Source organism: Apus apus, chromosome 1 (assembly GCF_020740795.1).
Source record: "Apus apus isolate bApuApu2 chromosome 1, bApuApu2.pri.cur, whole genome shotgun sequence".
NCBI classification, from domain to species: Eukaryota; Metazoa; Chordata; class Aves; order Apodiformes; family Apodidae; genus Apus; species Apus apus.
Genome location: NC_067282.1, coordinates 164495141 through 164514243, shown reverse-complemented (window position 1 = coordinate 164514243; position 19103 = coordinate 164495141). Strand labels below are relative to the sequence as shown.

Below are 19103 nucleotides of genomic sequence, written 5' to 3'. Positions count from 1 at the left end.
TTTTGTCAGTGTTCTTTCTTCATGCAAAATTCAGTCAGAAGTTTTGTGGGAGAGTTTCAGCTTTCTGAATGAGAGAAGTTTTATCTCAACCCTTAGCTGTTATTTTACTGTTCTTATAAAATCCTGTCAGGAATGCAATGATGCCACTCTGCTGTGTCTGAGAACAGAGATCTTTCCATGGGTTCAGTTACAGAACTGAGGCTTTACTTCTCTAAGATGTTGTCAAGACAAAAGGCAGATGCAACTGATTAGGTAAAAGAAATGTGCCTAGGGTATGGCAGAGGTTGCTTCACAGAGAAGATTTTAAAATAATGAGTGCCTTTAAAGATATTTTTCTACAGGATATAACAGTTCTTCATTTCATTTTTATTTCATGTATGTTAACCGTGTTTTTAAATTCTGTAACATATGGATGTGAATGTCAAGTGAGCAATTTTTATAAGGTGGTTTTAAGTCAGAAACTTTTTAGAAGGGGCATAATAATAGACTTCTCATCGCTAGTAAACAGATATTTAGAGAGATTTTGAAGGGCATGGATGGGATCAAAAGGAGATGAGCATCTAGTTGTTCTCTGCAATTCTTCCCCTAATTCCTTCCCCAAGGAAATATGTGTCAGAGCTAGAAAAGTCAGATCCCTTGCCTGAAAGTCTTTTGCTTTCCTAGTGAAAACGTCTCTTCCTTCCTGTTCAGAAGCTCCTGCAGTCATATTATCAAGGACGTAATTATAGAAGTGAAGCAGTGCTCATGCTTCAGGCCATAGGATTTTTGTCAGATGGTGAAACAAATTTCTCATGGGATAATATTGCATATTATACAGTTCAAGGGGTTTGAGCTCTCTTTTATATGTCAGGCATTATCCATTGTACAAAATAATATGTCATTGACTTGGTTTATTGCATCAGTTTGTAAATTATCCCATTTTGCTAGTGCTCATATTAAATTATTCTTTATATTTGAACCCATCGAATATGGCCGACAAAATATTTGAAATAGCAATGAAAGAAAAACATTGGAATAACACACACTCCTATTTTTTTTCCGTTTTTCATTACCTCTTTCATTTATTTATTTGCTAATAGTTGTCTATTAAATTTTTTACTAGAAGACAAACTGTCTCAAATAACTGGGCAGAAGAACACTTGAAAATAATTAACATTTAATCTGATAGTAGGGCTATCTGCCCCAATTTTGGAAGTAGCCCATATAGAGAGTAATTGTTAATATTAAAGGACAAATTTGAAGGGATTGCTCAGCACAAACAGCAAAATGTTTTATCGTTGTCATTCAGAGCAACAGGTAGATCTCTTTGTATCTTAGCTAAATGGTGAAACAAACTTGCATATAAAATTTGTCAAACAAAGGGAAAATCCCTTACAGTTAATATGGTCATTAACTTAGTCTGGGTAAATTCCAGCTTTTCGGAGTTTTCTATTCTCTTGACCACCACTATGAGATAATCACATTAATAAATTTTCTCCATTAACAAGTTGTGATGTTGCCTCCACTCTTTTACTCAGCTTTGGAAATTCTACCTGTTTAAATATACAGACACACCCCTCAAATAAGTTCCTCAATATGAACAATTTATCCACCTTCTGCCCTTCAGTAACAGAACTAGTGACCAGTTATGAAACTGCAGTACAACCCAAAATAACTCTTCCCACCCCTTTCACAGTCCCATGAACAATAGCTAATTGCCAGTTGTCTCAACTTAATTAAATTCTCATCAGTTCTCATGCTGTGGCAAGAACTTTCCCAAGCTACAGGAGTCAGGAAGAGGCATTATTGTAGAGTAAAGCTAAGTCAGTAGGGCATGGTAACCAAGCCTGTGACTATGAAAAGACAGAAAAGAACTGCAAAAGGTGATGGGCTGACTTTATCCAGCCTTGTAAAGGTGAAAGTTCATGTAAGCTTTAATTGTTCAACATGACAGCATTGTCTGCCCTGCTGCATCTCATAGTGCTGGTGTAACTGGGGTTTGACAGTGAGGTGGAATGCTCTGTAATGCTTCCAGCTGTTCTTAGAAATGCCCTCTGCTGCAGAGCTAAGTTGTTCCTCTTACTGGATGATTAGTGTCATTTTTTGTATTAATTGAAGGTGAAATGCAAAGGTTTGCCAACATACATTTGTTCCATTACAGGAACTTCCCAAGTTTCTTGAAGACCTTGCTTCAACTGATGCTGATCTGCCTTGGAACAAGTCTAAGAATCGTTTCCCAAATATAAAGCCATGTATGTGTGTTCACTAATGAAATCCTCTATTTTGTTCTCTGCTTTCAATAGTGCAGCCTATATTTGGAATGCAACTGTATTTTTTGTTTGATCTGCCTTTGAAATGGCAGTACATTCGTGTCAATATTATGAAATAATTTTCTGTCGAGTAATCTGTCTTTTCCCTGTGGTTTTTTAAGACAGTTTTATTTGCAAGTAGCTTTCAACTTGCTCTCACAAGCTTTAGTATGCAGGTGCAAGAAATTGTAGCCTCAGTAGGTTTTTTAGCTTTGTAATTCAAGCCAGGTAGCAAACTCTTTAACATTCTTCCTTGGTTTTTTCCCCTTTAGTGAAAAGTAATTTTTTAAAACATATAAAATCCACATGTTTGTTCATTCAGCTATCTCAGGAGCATGGGTATGCTTTCTTGTGGATATGTCTACATGTGCTGCAAAGGTTCCACAGAAGATCAGAGTGACTGTATGATAACATATAAGCCAAGGCTAGATTTTATCACAGGAGACAGGAGTCTGTCTCTCTGTACTCAACACTGCTTCATTTTTTAGTTAATAAGACAAGAAATGTCATTATTATTTTAGGCATTAGCTGTGATGTGAGATGGGGAGCATGGCATTCCTTGGTTAATAATGCTACATTCTGTGCTATTAACTTTTCAGGGCAGCTGTTCCTGCTATCTGCTGCCTTGTTCAGGACAAACGCAAAGTTACAGTCACTAAAAGTGTATATTCATTACACACAATGAAATATAAACAGATGAATTTCATAAATCTTTAGCTTTGTATTCTAATCTTTTTTTTTTGCTAAGTTGAGGACCACACATCAAAATTTGGAGTGCTTGGTTTCAGTATTTACTTACTCATATATGACCTTCCCTGTTTTTTGTAATTTCTGCATTGACACCATGGGCTCAAATCAGAAACCCCCAATCATTTATTTTTTTCTGTAACAATGAGCTTACCTTATGTAACAAAAATAAAAGTATATAAAAGCATCAGGATCAGGCTCAAATCTGTTACCTGGGCACCAAGCATATAGGAAAGACAGTCAGACCCCTGACCCTGCTGTCTGATTCACATGAAGGTTGTCCATGCTAGGACAGCATGGCTTAAAGTACAAAAGCTACCTTCAGGCAGAGGACCCTCCCATACATCAAGTTGGAAGTTTTAGCATTTTCATGGTTTTAGTTTAAAAGTATTATATTTAAATATGTCTGGAACATTGAAGGATAACCATACAGTAGTGGAAATGGGTTAAATTCACTTTGTTTTTAGTGTTCTACTATGTCATATATTGTTAGATGAGCAACAAAAACAGTTCTTAGCACTTCAGGAACACTTCTTAGATGTGTCTGTGGTTTTTTAACAATTTTTTTAGTTAACTAGACTTTATTTCCATGATAGACAACAACAACAGAGTAAAGCTGATGCCTGATGCTGGTATTCCTGGATCTGACTACATTAATGCCAGCTATGTGTCTGTAAGTAGAAAGTCTCTCATATTTTTACTATATTTTTTTTCTAGTAGAAGACAGAGTCAAAAAATAATTTGCAAGAAGAATGGGATTCTAATTTTTCTTTCATTGACTACAGCTACTGTTGCCATGGCATTGTTCAAGTGACTCCTGTGGCATGGAACCTGACTAGTTAATAATATAAATTATGCTGTTTTCATTGCTAAGCAATGATTTTCAGTAATAATCAAAACTGTGTCCAGCAAGTTACTTTCTATAAATCATGTCATACCATTATCATTAAAGACCACTAGTGAAACTCCCACTGAGGTCAATTTTTCAGACTGGTGTTATTTGTTCTCTTGGTTCAGGAGTTGAAGCTATTGTATATGAATGTACAGGACAATGTAAAGGTAATTGAGCTGAAAAGTTTCACAGAAATGGCTTATAATTTTGGTGAGTGGGATTGGTAGGCCCCTTATTATTTTGTGTAAGTTGTGATGGAGGAAAATGCAAATAAGCTTCTTGAAGAAGAAACTAATACTGTATTTCTCATCCTCAGCGTTCTTCCTAGACCTTCCATTTCTAATTGTGTTCTCAGTAAATTCTTAATATATATTTTTATCTCATTTTTTATCCATGTTGAAGGTCAAAGTGTGACTTAAATCATGCATATAATTTGTTGTAACAGTGGCTGGTGATCTCACATGAGATCAAGACTTCATCTGCACTAAGCACTGTTCAAACACATAGCAAGACATGCAGCCTATCATCTAAACAGATGCCACAATGGCAAGGAGAAATGGTTATTTCTAGGTAACTGTTCTCAGAGAATAGGCAGTAGAGCTGAGAGCATCTTCCTCTGTCATTAGCAGAAGCTACTCGCCCCTTTATATGGAATGTCCTAGTTCTGACAGCTGGGACTATGCACAGAACCACTGAGGAGGCCAGACAGCATGGCCTAGTCTTTAACTTTCCCGTCACTAGCTGACATTCCAAGGCTTCGGCAGGGAACACTAACAGCAGCTTCCAAAGTCTTCAGCAAAAGCCAGCTGCAGAGTGTTCCCTGCGGGAGATTTTGCATGTCTTTTCTGCATAAAGGCATCTCGCTTTAGGTCAGCATTCAACAGTGAATAGACAACTATAATGTAATTTCTCAGGGCTAAAAACTTTCCCCTTTATACGCTCTCACTTTCCATGTTTGTGGATGTGCAAATATGTAAACACACATAGCTGTAAATACACCATATGTGCGTGTGTGTGTATTTACATACCTGTTTATCTAGGTGTGTATACATATGCATACAGATAAAGAGAAGGAAAGATAGGTTTTTGTATATAGTTTTAACAAATGGGAACTTGGCTGCTACTTTTATTTTCATTGGTTAAACAAGAAAAAGTCAGTTACTGAACCGTGAGCTTTGCATCCCTGAATTACAGTTTCTCACCTCACTCTTAAACTGGGGAGGATTAGCTTAATTTCTCACTCCCACCTGTTCTATATATTATAGATGGAGTAAGTAACAGGCAGATGTGAATTATAGGGCTGTAATTCCAACAAGGAGTTTCGGTGGTGCTATAAACCACTGTGTCAGTTGCTTTGAGCAGTAAACAGAACTCTGTGATATTATAGGCTGCTAACTCTACAGCATAAATGTATTGCTATTATTGCTGTTGTTGTTATTTCAGACTTTCTGATGTACGTAAGAATTCCTGGAAGGTAATGCTTGGTTTCTTTGGAGAAACAGATCCATGAGAACCCACGCACTAGCAGCAGTTACAGAGATTGTGTTCAACAAACTTCCTTCTCCCCGTATTTTACATTAATTTGTAAATTAACTAAAAAGCAGAAGCCAACACTAAAATAAAAGTCAACACCTACAATAGGGTTTTCAAAGACCTTTTATCAGAGATCATTTATTTGAATAAGTTCCATCCCTAAGGTACAGCAGATCCTGACAACGACTGGAAGGACAAGGTCATCGGTGTATATAGCTTGCACTACTCTCAGACTGCTCCTTCATTGTTTCCCTGGTTCCACAGCTCCTTGGTGCTACTTAATTCTCCTTTGTTGGCCACTTCCTGACACTGTTCATGGTGGCCTCTGGCTGGATCTGAAGTAAGGCTAATATGAAAGCTTTGATATATTTAAATGGGAATTACTGACCTGATGTCTCTGTAATTTCTCTGCTAAATGCATTTCTATATAGGATGGCATTTGCCAAACCGTATTAGATCATTAGTTCATAACTGATCTACACAGTGGAAAAAAATGCCATCACTTCTTAGGTTTACAAGGCCATGTGCCATGCAGTGATTAGCCAGGCCTTAACCAGTTTGTTTAGACATGGTAGCTACAGGCACAACTATAAGTCACATACAAATTCTTTTTTTTTTTCCTTGCTAAACATTACATATTAACTATTTTCTTTTTCTTAGGGTTATTTATGTCCAAATGAGTTCATTGCAACTCAGGGCCCATTACCAGGAACAGTGGGTGATTTCTGGAGGATGGTGTGGGAGACAAGAGCAAAAACACTTGTGATGCTTACACAATGTTTTGAAAAAGGACGGGTAAGTCACCAGTGTGCCAATTAACAGCATTTGGTATCACTGGAAATTCTGTATGTAGTTTCTGTCAAGACTATAATGTGATCATCTAGTAATCATCTCCCTACAGATAAGATGTCATCAGTACTGGCCAGAAGATAATAAACCAGTTACTGTGTTTGGGGACATAGTGATTACTAAACTGGTGGAAGATATTCAAATAGACTGGACCATCAGAGATCTAAAAATTGAAAGGGTAAGCCAGAACTGGAAGCTGATTTAATAAAACCCATCTAGCACCTCAAAGAACATCAGATGTGCTCCAGCCCACTCAACTAACCCTCAGTATTACTCTTTTATTCTTTTAATGCAAATGCATTGTACCACCTGGGTTTTCTGCATTTTGTTTTTATTCCTGGTTTGTTGTTTTTCTGGGGGGTTGGGTTTTTTTTTTTGTTGGGTTGGTTTATTTGTTTTGGTTTTGCTTTGGTTTTTTTCATGAGAATTTTCTCCAGTTTCTGTCACAGAGAGCTCATATATGTGGCTGACATGCTATGAAGGGCCTATCAAGGTTACTGAAGCTCTGGTCATGTGGGAGGTGAAGTTTCTATTTGGACACCTCAGTTGTCTCTTCTAGAAAGGAGTAATCCTAACCATTCTGGGATCAGACAAATCCCTTTGAATGTGTCCCTCTCAGATTAAAGGGCAAGATTCTCTAGTGTAGTGCAGCTGTTTTTCATTGTACCACCAGCCATGTCGGCCTCCACCTCCAGGAGATTCACCCAATATAAATGAGAATCATCAGTATTACTCCCACTCTGCGCTGGGAGAGGGGGTGGGGGGTCCAGCATAGGTATTCATCTTTGTCATGATCCACAACTATAGTTCCCACTCTTTGGAAAAAATTAGTCCCCAGCCTTTAGTCAGGCCAGGAGGTAGGTTAAGAAAACAATCTGGGCATAGTGACCCAAGTTGATATCAGCCTTCTTTGGCACTCCCAGCACTGACCTGTGTTGTATGCAGTGCAGCCAGATCCTAAGACCTGAACTCAGCAATCCCAATCCATGCATTACCATCCTGTGGCATGTGCTTGTGACAAAAGGAACACAGCAGTTAGCGAGTTGTCTCTGTGGTCACCCTATAAGCACACGTTGTGCACATTGCACAGGATAATTCAACATTCTAAAAAGGCTGAGAGAAGATAGACTTTTTTTCAGCTAAAAGGAGACACAGAGTAAACAAGACTAGAAAAGAGACTATTTAGAGTAAAAATGCATGACAGCAAAATTCAACACCAGTTGTGTTAACCAGGATGAGACTGAAAGGAAAACAAAACATAAGATGAATTGACTAAATGATGCATTTATTGTAGCTGAGCCACACTGCATGAGAAGCCATGTCCTTTATAAATATCATTAAATGTGCCATATTGCTGGCTTTAAGATTGTACTTCCTCTTCCATTCACAAACGGATGGATTCTTGATGATCTGCTAGTAAAGATAAAAAGCATATGTGGGAGAAATAATCCACAGTTACTGCCACATGGCATTCAGAGTTTCTTGTCTTTTGGTTTTATGCTGATCAGTTTTAAAAATATAGATTGAAAGTCATTGCTACACATAATTGTTCACAGTTTTTCAGTGTTTCTTGCAATATGAAAGAGAAAGTAATAGGTTCAAACTAAATTAAAGAAAAAAAAGGAGCTGGTTCATTGCACAATAGTTGATTAAACTTTGGTAGTCCTTGCTGCATGATACTGTGAATTCTAAAAACTTACAGGGCTTCATAAAATCTGGAGAAAGTAGTACAAGAAAATCCTGAGAAGTACTATTAAATTTTGAGATACCATCTCTGACACAGTTCACAAGTCACAAACTATTAAGGATATTCTGTGGAACTGTAGATACATTGTTGTGTTTTATAAGTTTTCCGAAGATTTTTCCTTGACTACTGTTAGAAACAGGATATTGCTCTAGGCAGGTCTTTGGCATGATCCTGTGCTTTTATTCTTATGTCCTTCATAGTTAATTTAGATATCAGCTCATAAGCTGGTCTTTTCTTTGAGTTGCTGTTGCTGACACTTAGAAAATATATTTGTGTTTACCAACATACATGTGTTTGCCCTGACTGCATTAGATCAGTCTTAGAATGGTTGCTTCTCCATAAATAAACTTGTCTGCCCAGTTCACTGAACCTCTAAATGAGCTATAGAAACTTCAACCCATGATCTACCAGTATCACTGAAATAGTGACTGAAGTCAAATGGAGAGTGACTGCTGAAATCATTACTGTTTCCTGAAATATGGATTTGATGCCATCTCTTCAAAAACTTGCCTTTAGATCCATGCACAACAAATTCGCCCTTCATACGTCTTATAATTATTATGCTATTCTGCCTTTCTTTTTTACATGAAATTGCTGAGAGATTTACATGTTGCTTACTGGATCTTCTGTCTCGTTTCTTTTGCAAAAACTGCCTTGTTTTCTATTTTTCAGCATGGAGACTGCATGATGGTGCGTCAGTGTAACTTTACTTCTTGGCCAGAACATGGAGTCCCCGAAACTACTGCACCAATTATCCATTTTGTGAAACTTATCCGTGCAAGTCGATCACATGATACTACACCGATGGTGGTTCACTGCAGGTAAAGCAATAGCCACCAAATCATTATTCAGCATCTTGTAATGCCAAGTGTGTATCAACGCTCAGGGAAGTTGCCAGCAACAGAGCCATGAAAACTGAGTGCGCAGGTACGGTTCTAGTGTGGGCAGCAGCGAGGGTTTCTCCAGCAGTGCTCCTGAGGCCTCTCTAGGAGGTAAAATGCCAAAGTGTGTCTCTTCTTCCGTTCTTGGAAATACTGCTGAGGTGATGTCAGGGAAATAGTGTCTTCAACAATGACCATAAGGTATTGCTGACTTTATCTCAGTGTTCCTCTTTTTTTGTGAGAAGAGAAATAGCAACTGACGTGTTGGTTTTAATTACTTCTGTTACAATTATAGCTTTTCTTAAGAAGTAAGTATTAAAAATTCTATTTCAAATGTACGTGTCACTTATCAGGAGGAAGAAACTATTTGGGAGCCACAGAGAATGACAAATAGGAGTAAGGGTTTGCATATGCCACATTTCAAGTTTGGATGCCTGTAAACAGCTAAAAGTCTATATTTATGCTCTTAAATAAATGGTCTGGTGGTTAGGAGTGTTCAGCTGTCATAGTTCCCACTGATTTCATACTCAACACTCTGAAAAGCCTGTATCAAAGAGTAAATGTGTGGGGAAGGCAAAGTCTTCAGGAAGGTGAAGTGTGTGTCTGCATTTTAAATGCAGGTGAGTGTTCCCACCAAGTGAGTGGGCACACTCCAAAATAGTGATCTGAATTCAGAGGTCTGTGATGGATTCTTTGTGTCATCCTCATTCGGTGTGAGACTGGAAATCTGTGGAAGGAACAGCTGCATTTGATGCCACAAACCGCTTCCCTAATTGTCCAGTTATCATGCATGGGGGTTCTTTTTATTTGTCCTCAGTGTCCTACAGGTGCCACACACAACGTGGTGATAAATCCTCATTTTATTTGGTACTGTTGTCATTGACAGTTTGACATTTCCCTCTTCTACTGAGACTAAAGAGACTATTACAGGAGACAACTACATGGTCTTCATGTTCTGAGGGCACTTTTGTGCTCTGGGGCCCCTCTGTAACGAATCTCATCCCCTTTACGTTATCTACATAGATACAGAAAGGGCCCAGCATGGGCCAGATACTCCACCTCTGCTTAAAATTCCTGGTGTTGTAAAGCAGCAGTATGTGTTCTCATATCCAGGAAGCTTGTTCATTACTTTCTGCTCATTAGATCTTGCAGGTTCTGGTCTTGCAGAGAATTTTGCTATGCGTTTCCTGATTATCTGCACTGATACACTCTGCGTTTATCAGAGAAGTCTGATAGAAATTTGAGAAAATCCTGTTTGTTTTCAAACCTTGAAACAAAACAGTATTAGCTACCAGCATGTCGTGCACACGCATCCTCTTAAAAGTATTTCCTTTAAAATGTTTTGCTGGATCTCATGATGTTTTGACTCAAACACCAAAAGTATCACAGAATCCAGGTGTGATTTCACAAAATCTCATGATTTTTATTTTTTTTTCTTTGGATTACTGAGCTCTAGAAAATTCACAGAAAAGCTGTAGGGTCACTTTTCCACATATCCAGGTTTGGTTTAGTTACAGCTCATTTGTAAAATCAAAAGCAGAACATGGCTTAAATTCAGGTTTTACTTGATCCCATGCACCAAGGAGAAACGCACACACATAGATACACACACAAATAAATACTGGAAAATATCTGATTTTTTTCAAAGTTTTCTTTTTACAACAATTACTCAACCAGAATATTCCAAGAAAATATTTTATCCTAAAAAAAGAAGAACGTAAAAATGATTTTATTTTGTGTGTTATGTTTGCAGTGCTGGGGTTGGAAGAACAGGTGTTTATATTGCACTTGACCATTTAACCCAACATGTAAATGACCATGATTTTGTGGATATCTATGGACTTGTAGCTGAGTTAAGAAGTGAAAGAATGTGTATGGTACAGAATCTGGTAAGTCATATATATTTGTATATTCTATGTTTCTGTTGTTAAAAAGTTAATCATCTGATCTGCTACAAAACAAGACTAGAAAGCTCATAACAATCAGCTGTCTAATACATTTTCAGCCAGATCCTGCTTCTATTTGGATCTTAAGCATTGTGCAAATGTATGCTTTGTATCTATTTAAGCATATTTGGCCAGACAAGTCTTGACAAGTGCTGAAAAGAGTGCTGAGATATTCAGTTTTAGAACCTAAATAGTAATTTCTCAGACACTGAGAAAGTGAATTTCAAGTTTTGGGTGATTAACAGGTGTTAAATAAAAAATTTATTTGCTCATGCATTATTTATTTTGACTTTATTTACTACTTAACTGTATATTTTTGTGTATATATGGGTAGTCTGGTCCTCCAAACTTTTAAATATTCATTTACCTTTTACCTCATTACTAATTCCTTAATTATTTTTAAATTGCTTCAAATGACACATATGAACAGAGTTAAGCACAGTCTTCAGAGTTTGCAAAATCAATGTGATAGTGGGATTTGGGTCTACAAAAGTACACTTCTGGCAGTCTTATTGAGTATGTATAAATTAGTGATGACCTGCTGGCAAGGAACAGCTCTGCTGTATCTGGAGGTCGGGGTATATGCAAAGGAGTAATAGCCCCTTTTAAAGCTGATCCTAAATGCCCAGTAGAAAGGAAATCCAGCTGTGTTTGCATAAGGTTTCTGGAATAAGCCTCCTGCAGGCCAGATCTAGGCTGCTGCTGAAGCCTCTGAGTCTGCAGCATGACTGACCAACTTCTTAGTATGGGTGAGCAGTTTCAGTATGAACTTCCACGTAACTGATCGATTTAAATTGATTTTAATGTAAGGACACTTGTTCCCTTAGGAATGCCATTCTGCTGTTCTGTGTCATGTCAGAGTATATTAAAAGTGTGTCAGAACATACAAAGAGACGTGAACTTCAGAAACTGCACTTCAGAAGACCTTGTGAGACATTCTGGTGATAGTGTGTCATGCTGCTTCCTATAAGCTGCTGTCTAATTGCCAGTTGCTTTCATTTTTTCCTTCTGAAGTCTTAATGCAACTAAACAATTGCCAGGGCTTTCCTGTGATGACAAATTCTAGGAATACTTTTTTTTGTAGTTTTATACTTTTGTCTAGAAATAGACTCATCTGTAAATAAAGCAAAGTCTAGAAGACAATTTTATGGGAGGTCCCCCAAAATAAAATCTTAAAACATCAAAACATTTGATAAGATCATAAACATTTTTAAAATGTTTATTATTTTGTATACCTCTTCATTTGCATATTTTGGCACAGGCAAGAAAATTATGTGCCAAATAGAAGGTGATGGTCTCCTAGTTCTGATTTCCAAACAAACCAAGTATCGCTCCCTGTGCTAATTGCAAAATCCTGAAATAGGGTGTTTGTTGTCCAGACCATTTATAGTTTGTGTTTGCAAGACTACAAAATGCAGATGAGCCCTAAAGCTTGCCCAAAGAGAAGCAATTCTTGTAAAGTTTTATAGGGGATTCAGTAGTCAAGCTATTCTGACAGTTCTGTTGTAAAATACTGTTTAGTAGTCTATAATTCAGATTTTATATGAGCTGCACAGAAAATACAGAGAGGAGCAATTCCTTCCCCAGACTTAGTTTAGAGATTCCTCAGTGAAACCATAAATCTGTGAGTAAAATATATTTAAAAAAACAAACCACAAAACAAAACAAACACCCAGTTGCTCTCAGACCTGTTTGGTTTTGGTTTTTTGCTTGATCATAACTTCAAAATAGTTTTCCTTTTGCCAAGAGTCACTTTCTGCTACTGCAGCTTGTGGGCACAGAATGACCCACATCTGTGCAATTAAACACCTCTGCAGTTACCACTCCTGTCACAAGCTCCCTACAGGGAGTGACCCATAGTCTGCAGTAACTACTGAAACATCCTTGGAAAATACTGGAGATAGTGCTGGTTCATGTGGATCAAAATGATGCAAGGGACTATCCAAACATTTTGTAGTAGTAGTTCAGCTCATCAAGTTCCACTGGCTGGAAATATACTCAGAAACTGCTTCGTTCCCTAATGTAGATATAATTTCAATATCCTGGTGGCCAGTGCATTACCAAAGCCTGTTCCTGGACTACAGGTAAAGGGCATAACCTAATCTTTAGTGAACTTTTTAATTCTTTCTCCCACTTCCAACCATAAAAAAGACTTTCAAATAATGAAGAATGTCACTCACTCTAACAGGGAAAATAACTTGTCATACATACATTCCCAGGTATCCTGCTTCCCCCTTCCCAGGCAAACACAGAAACATTTTCATTGCTGCATGCTTACAAGTAGCTGTATGAATGCAAGAGATTATGAAGCTTTCAGAGTCTGTATTGGAATAACCAATCTAAACTCGTCTGAAATGGAAGACCTTCATTGTAGAAATCCATATTTGTCCAGTGGATCTGTGAAAGTTTTATCATCTCACCAAGCCAAGTACAAAGGGGTGTTTGAAGTAATGCCGTGCTATTCTTTCAGTAAGCAAGCTGCTGAAAAACCTACTGGTACCCAGTACTTCAGGGGCCTGTGAAACTCTGTTTTAATTACCCATGGCTCTGGAGCTGTGACCCTAAAACATACCCATGGAAACAAAATTACCTTATAAATCTGAGACACTTAAATTGAAAACGGATGGCAGTTCTAAACAAAATGGCAGTTATTGAGTAGAAAAATGACACTAAATTATTTACCCATGCAAAAGTCAAGGAAGTTAAAGTTACTTTGGTCATCTCCATCTGTGGAGATGTTCAAACCCAATCTGGACAAGATCCTGGGCAACATGCTTTAACTCCAGCTTGAGCAGTGGGAGTTGCACTAGGTGACTGCAGGAGATCCCTTCCAACCTAAACAAATGTGGGATACTGTGACCTGGCTCATTTTCTGCATCTACACACACAGTATTTCTCCTATGTGAATATATGTTTAATCCATTTATTTTGTACTATCTGTTTTCATTTTTTTTATTTCATTCTTTATTTGTTTCTTATATTGCTTTTATTTAATTTTTCTCTTTTCAGCAATCATTGTCCAGATTTACTTTATGTCCTTGAAGTGTCAGATTAACTTTAGTTGCCCGTTCTGCATTATAGTCTGTTAAAAATGAAGCTACAATCTAAGTATCACTAAAAATAATGTGTTTTTTTGCTCTTAGCAATCCCGCATGCTCCTAGAACATGCAGACTTACTTGAACTTTTGCATTTGAGTGCACCCTGCTGGTTTTCTCTATGCTAGAAAGAGGAAGAATTTCTTATCTAAATATTACGTTTGTGTGGTTCAGTTTCTTTAGCCTGAATCTAGCAGCAAAAAGTAATGAAACAACTTTTCAGACAAGAAACCTTCACAGAAAATTGTGGAAGCCTGTTAGTCTCAGCTAGGATTAGTCTAATTTTAGATATCTTATTGGGCATAAGAATTAAGATGTTTTGACAAATTTTAAGGCATTATGCCTTAAATTAATTAAATCACATCAGGCATATTTGATATCATTGAAGTTCTGGGTTAAACTGCAGTTACTTTGAGATCATCTAAATGTTATATATAAAAAATCAAGAACTTTTTTGTTATTAGAAGTACATTTTTCTTTTAATCAAACATCTTTACATTCAAATCCTGCAGGCACAATATATATTTTTGCATCAATGTGTATTGGATCTGTTGGCAAGCAAAGGAAGTAGCCAGCCCATATGTTTTGTAAATTATTCAGCACTGCAAAAGATGGACTCTCTGGATGCCATGGAAGGTAAGGAGATACAGATTGTCTCAAATATTATTTTTGCATAGCAAGTGCTTTGACTTGTCCAGACTAAGAAGCAGAAACAAATATTTGACATGCATTTTTTTGGCTTCAGAAGTGTAATTTTCTAGCTTTTTTTCTGCCCTTTAGTCTCCCTCATGGTGATCATCATTGCTCAAGATTACCCAACAAGATCTTTTAAATTCAGCCAAAGCAGTTATTTTCTCTTAGTTACTCTTTGTTTACAAGGTAGGTTAATGTAATGTGTCTGTTTCTTTTGTAGGTGATGTAGAGCTTGAATGGGAAGAAACCACCATGTAAATACTAAATATTAAAGATACTGAGGTTTTGAAAGTCAAAGTCATATTTTTCTAAGCACAGGGGCCAAAGCGAATTCCCCTATTTTGATTATTAAAACAAACACAGATGCTTGAAACATCTTTTCTTCTATCAACGTGCCTTCATAAATATGTTAAAGTATTTTATTTAGATCACTGAGCAATACTGATTTGGAGTACTTTTGCACAGACTGCACTTCTGGAGTTAGATGAATACTGCATTCAGTATGTATTTAAATAGAAAGTATGTTTGAACATATTCCTTTTTTCCCAGTTATCTTTGTAAAAGAAGAAAAATGAGCCAAATATTATGTAAAAATTTCATATTCCCATTGAACTTATTTTTGGTGTGAATTTGCTGTGTTCTTTGTGTTTTGGTTTTAAGTAAAAGCTACAGTTCCTTCAATCATTCTTGCTAGATTGATTTCAATGCTGTCACCTCTTGCAGATTAATTCCAATATCATCACAGTGATCTTTACCTAACTGTATGTTCTTGTGTTTTGAATCTTTTTTTACAAGTGGTAGCATATCACCTCATGATCCTGAACAGCTGAAGAGTCACCTTCTGACATGGGGAGGATTATTCAGCTTTTACACAGCACACAGTAGCTCTACAGGGACACTTGGGGCTATTTAAACTATCTTATTATCAGCAGGTTGTTTTTTTAAATATGCAATGGTTATTGCACATGTTCAGTGCTGAAGAAAGCATTTTACATTCCTGCTACATTTCAAGCAGATGAAACAACATAAAACATAAATTTGTTATACATTATTGTGCATATTATATTGATTTGAATAACAGAATGTTTCTAATCCATTCAGATTTCTTGAATATAACACTGTTCAGTATTTTGAGGGGTTACTCAAAATGTAATAGCAATATATTTTATAACAGAGTTGCCAAGTAAAAAAGTTTTTGCTCCTTCCTCAGGTTTGGCAGATCACTGTAGACACTGAAACATGTGAGATCTGGTATTTGGAGATTTAATAAAAAAATATATCTTCCACTCACACTGATTATCATGATAGGTAATAGATCTGAAACAGGAATGAGAGAAGCAGGAAGCTCTTATCTGAGAAACAAAGCAAAAACTGGTAGAGTAGGAACACTAGAGAGATAATTAAAGTGTGTGCCCTGGTTTTACGTGGAATGACAGTATTAAACTGACATTATTGGAGGGAAGAGTTGATTGCTAAGTTTTTCTCTATGTAAAGAAATGTACAATTCTGAATAATACTAAAGCTATGACCTTAATCTGAGATGCAAAACATAACAGCAAAGAGACTTCGGAGGTGTCATTTTATATTCTGTTTAGACAGAAGAAATCCATAGGCTTGTTGAGACATCAGGCTTGGGGAAGTAAGACAGACCTCTTTAGAACCTTGAAAGATGTGTGGGTGTGTTTGTGTGTGTGCACACTCTGCACAGAACACTAAATGAACGCAACTTTCCATCTCTTAACTGTAGCTACCAGACAGAAAATGCTGTACAGTATGTAACCTGATACTTCTTTATAAGTAAGTGACGGTGTTTTGATGTCTTTTTAGAAGCTGGCAAGAATGGTGCAGTGAGGACCCTTTGTGATTTAGCAGAAAGTGCTGAGTATCTAAAATAAAAATCAAAAGACAGCATTTAAGACAATGGAAATGATCTACAGAGATATTTCAGGCAATCTGTCTTTCAGGAAGACTGATGGTATTGTAAACATCACCTGTCAAGCTAGAAAGAAAACAATGCCTTTTAAAGCTGGATAGAGGGAGAAAGAGGTGATGTCCACAGCTGTTCAAGTCTCTGGCAAAGCATTCGGTACAGCTCTAGTTTCATTTCATTCCTATGAAACATGTGTTCTTCATTTATTATACATGTACTTTAAAGTATTCTGACAAATTGCTTATAGGGACTTACAGATGTTTTTCATGATTTGTATTTGTACTTGGTAGCAGTTCATGCAGCACTGTGATAAATTGCCATGATAGAGTCATAGTCTTGTATAATCATATATCCACTATGGTGGAATGTCTGTCTGTGGCTCTTGCAATCGGAGGAAAAAGCTAAGCAGCATTATGCAACTTACAGATGATCTCCAGAAATTACAAATGTGCTGAAGTCTTTTCTTTTTATAAAATTCCTACATCCTCCTTTAGGGGACTCGCCTGCAGTCAAACACTATATTCAGTAGCCTGCTTGTCTGATAACTTAGATACTTGAAAGTGGGACACTCTTTCCTGTAGAGACAAAGCAAAAAACTGAAAAGTAATTCAAGTAGTTTATTGTATAACTGGCTGAAGGCAATCTGATACATTCTGCCTTGATGCAGTTTGTATTTTCTTTAGGGTAAAAGCCAATATTCTATGTAAACTGGACACAACTCATAAGGTACATAGTCAGGGAAAGAAGTCTCTCCAGGAAATTTTCTCTAAGAACTAGTTTTCAGTATAAATACAGCATTAGTTCAGTGATCTTCTTGTGTGTCTGCCAGTGATTTACAGGGATACAGGAGCACCTATGTATCAAGAGACCCCCCCCAGACCTCTGTTCAGTCTTGAAGAAAGAATTTGCACATGGTCTCTTGTCTTCCAGCCCTCCTTCCCCTATGCAATGACACCTGTGGTGGTGCTACTGACAGAACTGGAGAGCTGGAGGCAAGCAGAATTTGTCCAGTTGCTTTTTTAAGTATATATATATGTATATATATATAAAGTGACACACCATTTTAATTTTCAGTTTAGACACTTAGTCTTCTACAGATTCATGGAGCTACTAACATAGCAAGAGTGTACTCTATCAAAATTAGAAACTCAATAAAAACTGGAGAGGAATACAGATTCTGTAGGATTATTATGATTGTCTTGAAATTAGGTCATATGGTATTACATATGCGGGCAATTTCTATAGAGACTGATGTATCTCCATACATAGAAGAAACAGTCTTTATATATTTATAGCCAGTTCTGTTAGATATCATTAGAAGAGGCTACTGTCAGTGCCCTCAAAAACACATCTCTTTACAAAAGGAACAGGACAGCTGAACTTCATATTCACGTTAAAGTGCTTTTTAATACTGCTAAAGCAGGTGATAAAATAATTGTGCTTTTCAAAGATGTGCTTTTACTGTATACATGAGAGCTATTCAGTAGTTTCATTTCATAACATTATGTGAAAGATTAATAATGTGTACTAATCTGTGTAGTACCACTGATGTACTGCTGCAATGCAAAGTACGCTGATACGCAGTTGCTAAGACAAAGCAGTGAAGAGCCATGAGTTGATCACATTTCATAGTAAGGTAACATGACAGGGAGCTTTCCTGGTTGCTTACAGAAAATACAAAGCCTCCTGGATGTGGTCATGAATTTGCAGAGAGTCAGGACACAAAGCCCTGTGAGTTCTGTGGACAGAAGAGATTTTTCTGAAAATATGTTGACTGCAAGTTAAAATCAAACTTGAAAAATACCTGTTTCAGAGTATGTATGACAAGTATATTAAGCTTTACACAAGATCACTGTCTACCTGTGGAAATGAAGAACCAATAAAAATAGATCCAAATTAATTTTTGTTTTAAAAACTATGTAAAGTATCCAGTTACCTATCTGGTTTAGGGAATATCCATATGGTAGTAATGAGCTCAAGGGTGTTTTATAGTTAAGCTACATGCCCATTTGGTGCTGCAAAACCTGCAATGCACTGAGCACAGCAGACTGTAGCTGGAAGCCATTGACACTTAGTGTTGGACGTACCTTTGCCAATGTTGATTTTCAGGAAATGAGTCAGAGAAAATGTACTGAAAGGTGATCCACTGTTTCACTACTCTTCCATGACTGTTGTGTCAGGAATCAAAGTATGGTGGTGAAAAGGCAAGTCCTCCCAACACTGTTCCTCATGTTTGATTCTGTTTTTTAAAGCTGGATTGCTTGTCTGTATGTGACTATATTAGAAGGAATTGTAAACAGCAACATGGATCATTTGAATTCACTACTGCAGGCATACATCATTATTGGGTAAGGTGTGTAGTGGTCTTACTTCATACCCTTTGTCTATCCCTTTCCCTATGAGTTGATTTCCAGATGACATCATGGAATATCAGCTGCAATTTTGCACTGGCTCTTGCCCAGAATACATTTTCTGCCCTGTCCTCTCTGTGGCTGTGGTCA

At 37.1% G+C, this 19103-nt stretch overlaps 1 protein-coding gene across 1 annotated transcript in view; it reads left to right on the top strand.

The window, feature by feature from the left end:
- The window catches only part of PTPRQ (protein tyrosine phosphatase receptor type Q), a 108615-nt gene extending 92782 nt beyond the window's left edge, over positions 1–15833 (top strand). The window contains exons 38-45 of the mRNA XM_051621759.1: positions 2141–2231; positions 3632–3708; positions 6121–6255; positions 6362–6487; positions 8729–8877; positions 10691–10826; positions 14492–14615; positions 14893–15833. Of these exons, the coding sequence (XP_051477719.1) occupies positions 2141–2231; positions 3632–3708; positions 6121–6255; positions 6362–6487; positions 8729–8877; positions 10691–10826; positions 14492–14615; positions 14893–14930 (876 nt within the window). The 3' untranslated portion in view covers positions 14931–15833. The remainder of the gene's footprint in view (positions 1–2140; positions 2232–3631; positions 3709–6120; positions 6256–6361; positions 6488–8728; positions 8878–10690; positions 10827–14491; positions 14616–14892) is intronic.
- Positions 15834–19103: the final 3270 nt, after the last annotated feature.